General features: G+C 32.3%; 2 protein-coding genes across 3 annotated transcripts in view; one reads left to right on the forward strand and one right to left on the reverse strand.

Moving 5' to 3' along the window:
- The first annotated feature begins 4664 nt into the window (after positions 1-4664).
- On the forward strand, positions 4665-8535 carry LOC113115493 (heat shock protein beta-7-like). Its single transcript, XM_026283084.1, has 4 exons — positions 4665-4805; positions 5942-6043; positions 6885-7027; positions 8049-8535. Exons 1-4 carry the CDS (start codon positions 4676-4678, stop codon positions 8193-8195), a joined length of 522 nt encoding a protein of 173 aa, XP_026138869.1. The 5' UTR covers positions 4665-4675; the 3' UTR covers positions 8196-8535.
- Positions 8536-12577: 4042 nt separating this feature from the next.
- The window catches only part of LOC113114690 (chloride channel protein 2-like), a 52901-nt gene continuing 51232 nt past the window's right edge, over positions 12578-14246 (reverse strand). For both annotated transcript variants that reach the window (XM_026281611.1, XM_026281610.1), the window contains one exon: positions 12578-13902. In XM_026281611.1, coding sequence (XP_026137396.1) covers positions 13705-13902 — 198 coding nt within the window. In that variant the 3' untranslated portion in view covers positions 12578-13704. The remainder of the gene's footprint in view (positions 13903-14246) is intronic.

Below are 14246 nucleotides of genomic sequence, written 5' to 3' on the forward strand. Positions count from 1 at the left end.
TGCATAATAAAGCTTCTGCAATTCTTAGTTACAAAAAACAGAGAACATAATAGAAAAAAAGTAGTGTAGATGCTGTTCCAACTGAACAAAAAAATGATGTGTTCAACCCGAGCAAAAGAATGAATATGTGCATTTGATAATATGCAACTGCAGTCACAAAATTATGAGATGCATTATTCGAATGCTTGGCGAAAGAGATGTGTTTTTAATCTAGATTTAAACAGAGAGAGTGTGTCTGAACCCCGAACATTATCAGGAAGGCTATTCCAGAGTTTGGGAGCCAAATGTGAGAAAGCTCTACCTCCTTTAGTGGACTTTGCTATCCTAGGAACTACCAAAAGTCCAGCGTTTTGTGACCTTAGGGTGCGTGATGGGTTGTAACGTGGTAGAAGGCTAGTTAGGTACGCTGGAGCTAAACCATTTAGGGCCTTATAGGTAAGTAATGATAATTTGTAACTGATACGGAACTTAATAAGTAGCCAGTACAGAGACTGTAAAATTGGGGTAATATGATCATATTTTCTTGACCTGGTAAGGACTCTAGCTGCTGCATTTTGGACGACCTGTAGCTTGTTTAATGACGAAGCAGGACAACCACCTAGAAGTGCATTACAATAGTCCAGTCTAGAGGTCATGAATGCATGAACTAGCTTTTCTGCATCAGAAACAGATAACATGTTTCGTAGCTTGGCAATGTTTCTAAGATGGAAGAATGCAGTTTTTATAACATTGGAAATATGATTTTCAAAAGACAAATTGCTGTCTAATATAACACCCAGATTTCTGACTGTAGAGGAAGTAACAGTACATCCGTCTAGATGCAGATTGTAATCTACAAAATATTCTTGATCCAGTAAGTTATACCTCTGTCTTATCCGAATTTAATAGAAGATTATTGGTCATCCAATCTTTTACATTTTGAACACACTCTGTTAGTTTAGATAATTTAGTTTAGTTTAAGTTTCATCTGGTCTCGTTGAGATATATAGCTGAGTATCATCAGCATAACAGTGGAAGCTTATTCAGTATTTTCTAATAATATTACCAAGGGGCAACATGTATATTGAAAATAGAAGGGGACCTAGGACGGATCCTTGTGGCACTCCATAATTTACTGGTGATGAATTAGACGATTCCCTGTTTAAGTAAACAAAATGGTAGCGATCAGACAGGCAGGATCTAAACCATCTTAGAGCCTGCCCTTGAATACCTGTATAGTTTTGTAATCAATGATCCATGGTGTCAAACGCAGCACTAAGATCAAGTAAGACTAGAAATTAGATGCAGTCTTGATCTGACGCAAGGAGCAGGTCATTTGTAATTTTAACAAGTGCAGTTTCTGTGCAAATTATTCATAAAGATCTTTTTTGCAGGAAGGAGTACAATTAAGCAGACAAAACTTTTTCTAAAATTTTATACATAAATGGAAGATTTCAAATGGGTCATTAATTTGCCGGTTCACTAGGATCTAGTTTTGGTTTCTTAATAAGAGGCTTAATAACCACCTGCTTGAATGGTTTTGGGACGTGACCAAGAGATGAAACGATGAGTTAATAATATTTGAATTATATGTTGTTAACAGTCAAATGCAATGAAATATATGGTTGAGAAAATTTATTTAATTTCAACTTGTGTAAGGGCATGAAAATACATTTCCAATCTTACAGTATAGGCTGACTAGCGTTCAAAGTGTTAACATTTTAGAAAAACTGCAGTCTGAATAGAAAACAAATGATGTTTTTCTTCAAATCTAATATATGTGTTTTTGGAATATATAAATATGTATTTAATATGTATCAAATGCTTTAAAAAAAGTAAATATTTGTAAAAAAAAATTATAATAATTAATGGCCCGAAAATAAATTTAAACATAAATATTTTATCAAAGTTATATTTTTTGGCAATTTTTGTAAATGTTTAAAATATATATATATATGAAACTAAATATATTTAAATGTTTTTTCTTCACTCGGACCAGTAAGAAAATATCTAAGCTGATTAAAATGTTATTTATCACATTGCTGTGGTTTTTTTTAAAACACACATAGCAACACACTATTCTGAACACTTCATTCTATGGTCCACAGGGTTGTGTGATTGCAGTGGGTTTTCTGGGGGTTTGTTTCTGGTGGATGATCAGTAGTGTCTCCGCAGGAGTCTCTTATGTAACGCTCTGATACTCCATTTGCCAACAGTCTCTTACAGTCTAATAATGATTCATCGCTTCGACTCCATTTCTAACACATCATGTGTTGTACTGATTTTCCATTTCATCAATTCTCATACGGCAAAAAAAAAAAAAAAAAAAAAAAAAATCTACTTTTAAGTACATCTCAAATACATTTTTTTTTTTTTTTTTTTTTACAAATTATTTTTATTGGATATCTTTGAAATGTACATAAAAAATTATACATACATTGTGTAAAAAATCATTTATTTATTTATTTTATAAATAAAATATTTATTTTGCCCTTTAAATATTTCAAAAAAAGATTCACATACTGCATGACACATTGAAAAATCACACTAATGTTATCTATACACACTGCTGGGATCAGTAAATTAATTTGTATTTATGATTATTTATTTTTTTAGTCTCTTGTGCTCATTAAGAATGTATTTATTTAATTTTGTTTTTGTATTTATTTGATAAAAAACAGAATAAAACTGTAATATTATAAAATATTATTTCAAATTCTAATACTGGTTTTCTGTTTTAATACACTTTAAAATATAATATATTTATACGATGCGCAGCTGTATTTTCAGCAAGACTGGAGAAATGATGCTGAAAATTCAGTTGTGCATTTCAGAAATAAATTATATTTTAAAGTATAATAAAATAAATAATGTAAATTTAGATTGCAATAATATATGTGTGTGTACGTATATATATATATATATATATATATATATATATATATATATATATATATATATATATATATATATATATATATATATGTATATATATATATGTATGTATAAAATGATACAATTACATCTTATTTCTATTTTTACTGAATTTATCTTTATATTACTATTTTCACCTTTTTATTACTTTCTGTATTTCATTTTAATTTAATTGTTATTTTTTCTTTTTTTGTTGTTTGTTTATTTACTTAGCCATTTTTCCTTGTTTTTAATCAAATTAATTAATATTATTTATAAGGCTTGAAAGTAAAGTTACATTTGACTGTTGAAACCATGAAGACACAAACCTGCAACATTTTAAATATAAAAATACATATTCTTCAACAGTATTTAGATAGTGTGTGTGTGTGTGTGTGTGTGTTTTCTCAGTATATCAGTTTCAATCTCTCTCATCTCACTCTTTCTCCTTGTCATTGTCCTTTATCTCGACTCTTTTTCACTCTGTCTGTGTAGATTAGCTCTTTTTAAGGTTAAACGCTATAAAAAGCGTCTTAAGTTGTCTGTCACTCCATGCTCTGATTGGCCGGATGCTGCCCATTGTGTGATGCGCATTTAACCGTCCAATCGCGTCGCTGGACTGTGACGGAGTGAAGGCCCCCTTCTGCTGACACTTTCCCGGGGCCAGAGACGACATTGTGTGTGTGTGTTTGTGTGTGTGTGTGTGTGTGTGACGTGAGGTTAAGTGTCTATAAATAGACAAATATTGACCTCCTCTCTAAAATCAGCAGTCAGGACGTCATTGTATGTGTGTGTGTGTGTGTGTGTGTGTGTGTGTGTGTGTGTTAAACATGCATTTGTCTCTTAATTAGATCGGTTCACGGGTCTCTGCAGGTTTTTGTGTTCTGGAAATGACTCTCTCTGTGGACTGAAGTCTCTCATTCAGCGCTTAATTAGTCTTTCTTCAGTCCCTCGATATGAACGTGCCGTACTTCACAGTCTGACTCCACACCTTTCCTTTTGTTTTTGTTTTAAGGAATATTTGACTGCTTGAATAGTTTTCACTCTTTTAATATCAGTTTTTGTTTTTGCATCTTGTTTGGGTTCTAAATAAAGTTCTAAATAAAGTAAAAAAAAAATATTTTTTTTATAATTTTTAAAAATGTATTTATTACGTTTCTCTCTGGATATCTTATATATATTGAAAATCATAATCACTGAGTTTTGAAAATATTGAAGAGCAAACCTGTATACATTCATAAACAAACTTTAAAAAATGTATAGTTATAAAAGCAGTGAATATATGAATTGATAAATAAATAGTCTGAATTTATTTTTTGTATTACTTTTGCCCTTTATTGTTCTCTGTATTTATAAAAAAAGCAAAAAGAATATATATATAATATATATATATATATTATGCATTTTTTACATTTCTTTATGCATTTTTTTTGAAAGAGCAAACAAACAAAACAAAAACAAATCTGATAAATAACAACAAAATAAAATAAACAATCATCTTTTTATCACTTAAACACTGGCTGGGTTTTCTTGTAGTTCTTGTAATGTTTCAATAACAGATGTTTGATAATTGTGTTGTATGTATTTTCAGCTGTTTATCTGAGTGTGATTGTGTGAGGTCTCCCGCTCGTTTGGAGAAGTTTTCCGTGTCTTATCTGTCGGACCGTTACTCCAGGAGTGGATTCCAGGAGCTTGGCCTTTTATGGAGCGGTCCGAGAGGCCAGACATCCCACAATGCAGTGCAGCAGCTCTCTATATGTAGGCAGAGAGCGAGCGTGTTCCTATGTCCTGCATCATGGCGTGTCGTTACAGCACGAGCTCCGTCCGCTCCTCCAGCGCCGCTCGACTACACAGCTGCTTCAGAGAGGAGTCCTCCATCGGCTCCGTCACCGACCAGTCCTCCTGCTGCCACGGTAACAACCGGCCTTTAAGGTCACTAAGGCCATCCTGAGTCTTTTATGGGTTACCAAGGTGACTGAGTGTTTTACAGGTTACCTTGGTGATTTAAAAGCTTTGGTAGGTTACCATATAGATTTAGAATCTTTGATGGGTTACCAAGGTGACTGAGTGTTTTACAGGTTACCTTGGCGATTTGAAAGCTTTGGTAGGATACCATAGTGATTTAGAATCTTTGATGGGTTACCAAGGTGACTGAGTGTTTTACAGGTTACCTTGGCGATTTGAAAGCTTTGGTAGGTTACCATAGTGATTTAGAATCTTTGATGGGTTACCAAGGTGACTGAGTGTTTTATAGGTTACCTTGGCAATTTAAAAGCTTTGGTAGGTTACCATAGTGATTTAGAATCTTTTATGGGTTACCAAGGTGACTGAGTGTTTTATAGGTTACCTTGGCGATTTTAAAGCTTTGGTAGGTTACCATAGTGATTTAGAATCTATGATGGGTTACAAAGGTAATTAAGTGTTTTATAGGTTACTATATAGATCAAGAATCTTTCATGGGCTACCAAAGTGATTGAGAGTTTTTGAAGGGTTACCAAGGTGATCGAGAGTTTTTTTTATATGGGTTAGCATAGTGATATGAATCTTTGACAGGTTACCAAATAATAGTTTTTTGTGGGTTACTAAATTGATCAAGAATGTTTATTGGGTTTCCATGGTAAGTGATTGTTCTGAAGGTTACAAAGGTGATTAAGATCATTTTTATGGGTTACCATGGAGCTTGAGAAGCGTTGATAGGTTGCCATGGTGATTTAAAATCATTGATGGGTTACCATGGTAATTACGTGTATTATAGGTTACTAAGGCAATCAAGGATCTATGATGGGTTACCTAGATAATTCACTGTTTTATAGGTTACTAAGGTGATTGAGACTTCATAGGTTACTATGGTGATTGAGAATCTTTGATGGGTTACCATGGTAATCAAGTGGTTTGTGGGTTATTAAGGTGATCGAGATTAATTTATGGGTTACCATGGTGACTGAGAATGTTGGATAGGTTACCAAGGTACTCAAGAAAGATACTTTATGGGTTTCTAAAGTGATTGAGAGTCTTTAATAAGTTAAAAAAGTAATCAAGTGTTTTATAGGTTACCAAGGTGATGAAGAGTCCTTTGGAGGTAACCATGGAAACCATCAGTACAGCCGAGCAGAACAGCAGGTCGACTGGAGCCTCGGCGATAACATTCATGGTAAGAGGAGAGTTTCTGAAGTTTACCAAGATCCAAGAGGTAATCGTTTGTTTTTGTGGAGGAAGAAAGTTAGTGAATATCAAGCTGTTGGCAGAACTAAATCCTGTAAATCCTGACACCGCTGATTATCATTTATGAGGATCATAACTCAGCTGGTTTTTATGTGAGCATTATTTCAGATGTTACTCCTGATGCTGGTTTAGAACATGAATGAATGAGAATGAGAGCTCAGATCAATGATGAATTTTATATGATTTGGACATGGACATGGGAAATAAACATATGCCCTATAATAAAATAAGAAGTTTTTTTACTTTAACCATAAAGTACAATGCAACAGAGTGGATCTATCATTCAAAATATTTTTCCTCTGGTTTAAAAAATAAATGAAAAATATACAGTTTCACAAAACTTCTGTGGCCTCCAGAATATTTTGTTATATTAATACATAAACATGCATCGTGTTTACAGCTTTATTTTATTCCAGCTTCATGTATTCTTTTGTATCTCAACACTTAATAAAAAAGCAACAGTTTGAACAAAAATGCTGTTTAAAATTTTATTTTACACATTGCTCGTTTCTGCTTCTTCTTCGCTGTGTTTCGGTCCGGAGATTATGTCTCTTTCAGAAGATGTGTAACAGCGCCTCCCAACGTATAACAAGAGTTATATAGAGACTCAGAGCTACATATCCCTTTTTACGAATTTTTCTTGTAGTGTTTTATTTTAACACTGGATTGCACAATCAGCATCCAGAACCACGTGGATGGTTTTATATAATGCACAAGTTGGATGATCTCTTCTTCTGTTTATTTTTAATTTCTCCGCATCTACGTTTGAGGTCGCGGTGGTTCCGGTTCCGGTGTGGGCGTGGTCAGAGCGATGGGCGACAGCTACTTCCTGTCTGCAGACGTGAGTGGGTTCGAGCCTCATGAAGTGGTGCTGCTGGCCTATAATCAGTGTGTGGTTATTCACGCAGAGAAGGTACATGTGATTTATTATACAATTAAATATATTTAAATAATAAGCATAACATATTTTTCTTAAAATATATATACATGCATGTATATATATATACAACTCACACATACATAAGTTAAAAACTTTTATTTTGGATGTGATTAATCATTTGACAGCACTTTTTGGAATATATAAGTATACAGTATGCGCTATACTACAATGTTTTTGTGATATATATCATATAAATATTTGTGTGCTATATCATAGAGATACTATTATAGATTTTATCAATGTTTTGAATTTTTTTATTTGTATTTTTTTATGTTTTCATGTTCATTTTTAAAGCAACTTTGTTGTGTTTTGTAATTATTATTAATATTATTATTTTAAATCTGTATAGTTTATTTAAACTAAATGAAAAGTGAAAAATGGCCTGTGCAAGTAGTTTAAATAATAATGTATTATTATTTAAGTGTTCATTTGAATTTTATAATTATTTTGATGTTTTTATTATTTTATATATATATTTTTTAAATTCAGTCTATATAGTTTTTATTCATTTTGTATTTCATTTGAAGTTATTTTATTAAAAGTTAAACTTATTGAAAATGAGAAATGCAACTTTTTTTTGTAACATATTATGGGTTTTGTTTTAATTTACACACAATAATCCTGGTGTGCAATACAGTCCATAACATATGAATTTTCTGTTTGCATTATGAAATACCTAATTGAAGTATGCATTTTTATTTTATTAATTAATTTGAAAGAAATTCTTTCTTTTATTAATCAAGAATGCATTCACTTAATCAAAAGTGACAGAAAAGTCACTTATAGTTACAAAACGGTCTATTTCTGTTTCAAATCAATGCTGTTTTTGTGCACTTTCTGTTCATTTGTGACTCCTGAAAAATAAAAATGCACGAGTTTCCACAAAAAAAAATTGTGCAGGACAACGGTTTTCAACATTGCTAATAATCAGAAATGTTTCTCAATCATCATATTAAAATGATTTCTGAAGATCATGCTTCTCTGTCTGTTTCAGACGGCCGCTGATGGGACTATTGCGGGCCGGTTTACCCATAAATCTGTGCTTCCCGCAGACATGGACCCGTTATCTGTGAGCAGCTCGCTGACCGCAGACAGGATGTTGATCATCAGCGTCAGACGCAGAAAATTAACTCACCTCTGACCTCTGACCTTTCGGGATCTCAACACTCCAGCCGTTAAGGATTTATATTTATTTTTCACCATGTCCCTTTAATCCATATATTCTTCCATTTCTGATATTATCTAATCTGACTTTATTTTCCGTAGTGTATTTCAATATTTGAAACACTTCAGCAATATTGTAAATGTCATTCCAATGAAGTTATGTAATTCTGACTCTTGATGAAGAATATGAATTGCATTGCAATAAATACACACTGCAATACATATTTTATTAATTATGATTGCTTGTTGATTAGCCACTGCAGAAAACATAAAGTTTATGCAAGTAAAATTAATGTATTTTATTTGAAAACTTTTCAGAGTGATGTTTTTGTTCTAAATAAAAATATAGGTTTTTCTAGACCTCTCACTTTGCCACAACATTTTTTGAAGCATGAATCTCATGAAACATGAATTTACTTTTCCATTTGAAAGTGAAAATCTAGGCAAGTAAAATTAATTTATAATGTTTGAAAACCTGCATTGTTTTGTTTTAAATAAATTTGTAGGTTTCTTAAATTTGGACCGTGTTTGAGCAATCATGAGAATTAAATTCCATCATACAGTAATTCTCTGATTATTTGTTCGTAAAAATTTTATGCAATGATATATTGGCATTAAATTTCAGATCAATATTAAGAAAAATATATGGAAATTTTGCATGTTTTTATTTTGAGAATGCCAAGCTGCTGATGGTTTTAGTTGAAAAATATGAAGGTATGTCCGTTTTGTTCTTTTGGTCCAGAATGTGAAATAGCATTCAAATTGAATAAATGCTTTATGATGTTTTAAATCAAGACACATTTACTTAAAAGAATTAAAAAATAAAAATAAACACACATATATATATATATATATATATATAAAATCTAAATCAAAATATTTTCAGGCTGGGTAATAAAAAAAATAATAATAAAAAGTGTATTTTTCGGACCACATTAGCATTCTTGTTTTTTTTTTTTTGCCATACATTTTTCAGAAAACAAGACTTATCGTATCTTTTGCTTCTCAAGATGCATCTTGATTTAAGAATGTTTAGATATTTATACTGTAAAACAAGTCATTTTCTTTAAAATAATCTCCACATAAACCCATGGAAAGTTTTAATTCTGGTTAAAAACAAACAAAACATGTTATTGCACAAATACATTATCCTCCAAAGTCTGAAAACATCAAAAATATACAAAATAAAAAATCACGGTGGATCTACTTTGTTGATCACATGTAAGATTGTTAATAAATATGATTCTCAGAACAACATTCTTAATACAATGAAATGAAAAGGACCACAGCATATTTAATAAAGCTGATTTTGCTCTTTTGGTCCGAGTGTATCTTACAATATTAATAAAGTCATTTCAGAGATGAGACTGGCACCATTTTTGGACACAAAACACAAAACATTCTCTGAGATGCAATTAAAACGTTCCCACAACGTTCAGTCAACGTTTCAAAGATGGGAGAAGAAAAACCATCACATATTCCTAAACAGAGATATTGTCTGAAGAAGACAAAAATGACATTGAAATACAAATATAAGAACACACTAATGGCAAAAAGACAATATTTAAGTTAATATGATATTTTATAAATATATTAAAATCTGTAAATCTACATGAATCAACAGAAATAAGCCTCTTCTCCACCGGCGAACAGATTAAAGCTTATTGGTCAGATTTGTCAGTTGAGAATCAGAATTAAATAAATTAATTTCAGTTCCAAATTAAAATGATCAGCTGATGAACAGAAACGGTTATAAATCACAACAAACACATTTACAACAATGAATAAAATACTCTCAGATTTCACTTTTGTTCTGTTCGGATGTTGTTCGTGGAAATGCATGAATATGTTTGCAGATGAATCTCACAAAACCGGTCAAGGTTTACCTTATTTTACCATCAAATCAAAAGAGAGGAATAAAAAAAAAAAAATTAAGTCTAAAGAAAATGCAACCTAGGACCAAAAATTATGTTTGGTTGCATTTGTTATTTTTGAAGTTTCAATAATCTCAATCATTTAAAATCTCATTACATGATAATAATAATAATCATACAAATTCAACAAGAAGGCACAATACTTTTGTGATTTTTAAATGCTTTCTTTTCCTTCATTTTTTTGCAATGTAAATTTAGATGAATATCATAATCATCAACCCAGGGAAATATTAAATTATATTTTACCTAAAGAATATGGACAACGAAGACATTTTTCATTAAAAAAAAAAAAAAAAAAAAGTATTCAAATGATGTATTTATACATTGTAGTTGATCTGTTACTTTTGAATTCATTTAAATTATCATTACAAATTATATATTTATTACTATAGTGTTTAATTACTTAATTTAAATGAAAATCATAATAAAGTAGAGAAAAAATTATATTTAGTCCACTTTTAGAACCATTAAATATATATTTTAAATTAAAGTTATATTAATAAAATTGTCTATATACAATAGCTATCTGTTGTTTTTGTATTTTCCATTATGCTCAATGATGATTTTAATTTGCAATCTCATAAAAAAAAAAAAAAAAAAAGTTTATTTTGGCTAAGTAGAATTCAAATAAAAATGATCATTGAGCATAACAAAAAATTACAAAGTATAAAAAATATAGAAATCTTATATACATGAGTAAAACATCCAAACACATTATTGTAATAAGAAATGAGATTAAAAATATGAAACTTGAAAAAAATGATTTCACTATGCAAAAAAAAGAAAAAAGAAAAAAAAAAAGAAAAAAGGCTCAAAATAATTGGTTTTAAATACGAGCTGAATGAGTTCTCGACAAGTTTTGTGAAATTCATCATCATTCAACATAGACATTTTCGAAAACACAAAGTTGTTGTAAAAGATCGGACAATAAAAAGAAAGCAAGAGACAGAAAGAGAGATTTTAATGTCGGATTTGTGTGTTTTCCTGCAGCTTTATGCTCAAGTGCTTAACCGATCAAAAAGGGCATCGTATTCTCCTCGATCAATGGAGACCAGTGGGAAGGACTTGGAAACCTCCCAGCCTCGCCATTCATTTGCTCATAATTTCACTACTGTCAATTCAGATGTTGTTGCTGTGCTGAATGCTGACTGTGATTGATTTCACTGTCCTCAGTGCAAACATGAAAAAAACAAATGTGCCAAATCGTTCAAAAAGGCACGTTAGTGTCATTTCCAATAGAGAAAGCAATACAAAGTGCACGTCCTTATGTAAGAGTCTGCATGGGCGAGATAAAATTCGAGTGGTTTGACTTCAAACGCCGACTGAATCTCATGTTGGAGATTCTGCAAGAGGAAAAAAAAAAAAAAAGTCTGAAAGAGTTTAGGGGAAAAAAAAGAAAAAAAGAAAATCACTCCCACTCCGTCTCCTTCTCTCCATCGCTCTGTTCTCTCTGGCACCCACTGCGTCCGCCTACAGATCTGCTTTATATAGAGGAAAATCTAATGCCCACCCGCGAAAACACACACAGATGAAGAGCTCTGAAACAGGGAATGAAAGATAATATCTGAAAGATAAAAAGATTGTGAGGTGGGAAAAAGCATAATTGCAAGAAATAGCTGTCAGTTGCGAATAAACAATCATAACTGCGCAAAAAGTCATACAGTAGTTGCAAAAAAATTTAACTGCAAGCAGTCAGTTGCGAATAAAAAGCCATAACTGCAAAAAAAAGTAATAGTTGCAAGAATAAAAGTCTTACTAAAAAAGGACCTACAAAAAAAGCCATGATTGCGGAAAAAGTCTACTGAAAGTAAAAGTGTCATAATTGCGAAAAAAAAGCCTTAATTGCAAGAAGAAAAGTCGTACTTGTGACGGAAAAAGTCAATTGCGAAAAAAAAAAAAACTATTACAGAAAAGTCATAATTGTGAGAAAAAAAAAGTCAATTGTGGGGAAAAAGTCAGAAATGCAAGAAGTTAATTGCGAATAAAAAGTCATAACTGCGAAAAAAAGTCAGATGCAAGAATAAAAGTAATACTTAAAGCTGCGGTAGGGAACTTTTGACGCTCTAGCGGTTAATACACAGAACTGCTTGCGTCTTGCGGAAGAACATCGTAGCCGGAACTACTTCTCTCTGTTTATGTCTATGAAGAATCACAAAGGTACTGGGTTACTCCGCCGCGGTATCCCCGAAGCAATCTAAAATAGTCCGAATATAAACAATTATTATAGGTGCACCCTAGTGATTCAGGACAAGCTAAAAACACGGTTTGGAAAATGGATTCATGGTGTACTCGCTTATTATATACATTTTTCTACATTTTGAACACAAACAAAGTTACGGACCGCAGCTCTGATTGGTTGTTTCTTACCGGGAGCGATGGAGTTTCTGCAAATGGCAATAGGACACTGGGAGGAGCCAGAGGAGCTTGATTTTTTCAAAGATTATCTGTCTCATATTCTACTGTCAGGACATAATGACAGGTTTAACAAATATGTAAAAAATATATATTTTTTTAAAGTTCCCTACAGCACCTTTAAGTATAAGCTTGCAAAAAGGTGAACAATTTCCAGTAAATTTAGGAAACATTGCAGACATTTTAGAAACTTTACAGGATTTGTTGGAATCTTTCAGGGATTTTTGGAAATTTTTCAGAAATTTAACGGAAATTTTCCACCCCTTTGCGACCTTACTTGCGTTAATAGTCATGACTGTGAAAATAAAAAACAGTTGCGAGATGAAGTGTCATAATTGCGAAAAAGTCATAATTGTGAAAAAAATCATAACAGAAGTCAAAATTGCTGGGAATTTTTTTTTTGAGAAAAGTCATGATTGCGCGAAGAAAATGTATACTTGATAAAAAGTCACAATTGGGAGAAAAAAAGTCATGCATGTGAAAACACAAAAGTCAATTGCGAGAAAAATCTACTGTGAGAAAATCCTAATTGCAAGAAGTCATAATTGTAAGAAAAAGTTCTAATAGCGAGAATAGTTGTAACTAAGAGAAAAGTAAATTGCGAGAAAAAAAAACATGATTATGAGATAAAGACTAGCGAGAAAAGTTAAAAGAGCTAGAAAAATAGAGAAAATGCATTATTTAGAGGCAATAAATCAGAAAGGCAACGCAAGAGGAAAACTCAAAAAGTAATGATAATTTTAGAAAAGCAAGAAAAAAAAAGTCACTTGCGAGAAGTCAAAGTTGCGAGAAAAAAAGTCCATTGCAAGAAGAAAAGACCTAACTGCAGGAAAAGTCATAAGTGCGACTGCAAGAGAAAAAAAAACGGAGATATAAATTGCCCAACATAAAAAACATGAGTCAACAGATGAAGTTGCAACACAGATCTTGTGCATCACATTTCTTAAATAGTGAAAAAGGGAATGATAGGTAACGTCAAAAATGAAATGATCTGTCTCTGGTCTGCAACACACACACATATAAACACACACACGCACACACACACACACACACTGGAGGAGCCTCGACAGAGTCCAGACAGTCCCTGATTCTCCAGAAGGGGAAGACCCGAGGGTTTTTGGATGCGAGCGTCGGCTGCGGTCAATGTGACTTGTCGTCTGAGTCGGAGGCGTTGGGCTGGTGTTCTCGGGGAATGCTGATGCTGGTGTGACGATCCCACAGTTTGTGAAGCTCAGTGGCTTCGCTTTCGCTGCTGGTGCCACTGTCTCTGAAACTGGCCAGCGGCGGACGAACCTTCACGCCTTTCACCGTCATCGAGCCCTCGATGGCTTTACGCAGCTACAGCGCAGATGATTAACCATTAACAGACACATCACACTGATCTGGTCACATTTATAATGTTACAAAAGATATATATTGCACATAAATGTTGCTCTTTCGAACTTGAACTATTCATCTGTGAATCATGAAAAATAAATGCATCACGAAAACTATGAAAATATTGGGCAGCACAACTGTTTTCAACATTGATAATATTTAGAAATGTATGGAAGCTTGTTTGCACCAAGGATAATTGCATTTCTAAAAAAATAAAAAAAAATTATATATATGATTTGCATTTGTCACAATTGAGAGTAAAAAAATCCGGAATTGTGAGATATAAAACTCAGAATTGCACAAAA

Source organism: Carassius auratus, chromosome 15 (assembly GCF_003368295.1).
Source record: "Carassius auratus strain Wakin chromosome 15, ASM336829v1, whole genome shotgun sequence".
Classification (NCBI taxonomy): domain Eukaryota; kingdom Metazoa; phylum Chordata; class Actinopteri; order Cypriniformes; family Cyprinidae; genus Carassius; species Carassius auratus.

Bases quoted from the DNA above. Each gene is read 5' to 3' on its own strand.
- LOC113115493 (XM_026283084.1), top strand. From the start codon at position 4,676: ATGTCCTGCATCATGGCGTGTCGTTACAGCACGAGCTCCGTCCGCTCC. The intron at 4,806-5,941 runs GTAACAACCGGC...AGTGTTTTATAG, and splicing joins CCAGTCCTCCTGCTGCCACG to GTTACCAAGGTGATGAAGAG. The intron at 7,028-8,048 runs GTACATGTGATT...TGTCTGTTTCAG, and splicing joins TGGTTATTCACGCAGAGAAG to ACGGCCGCTGATGGGACTAT.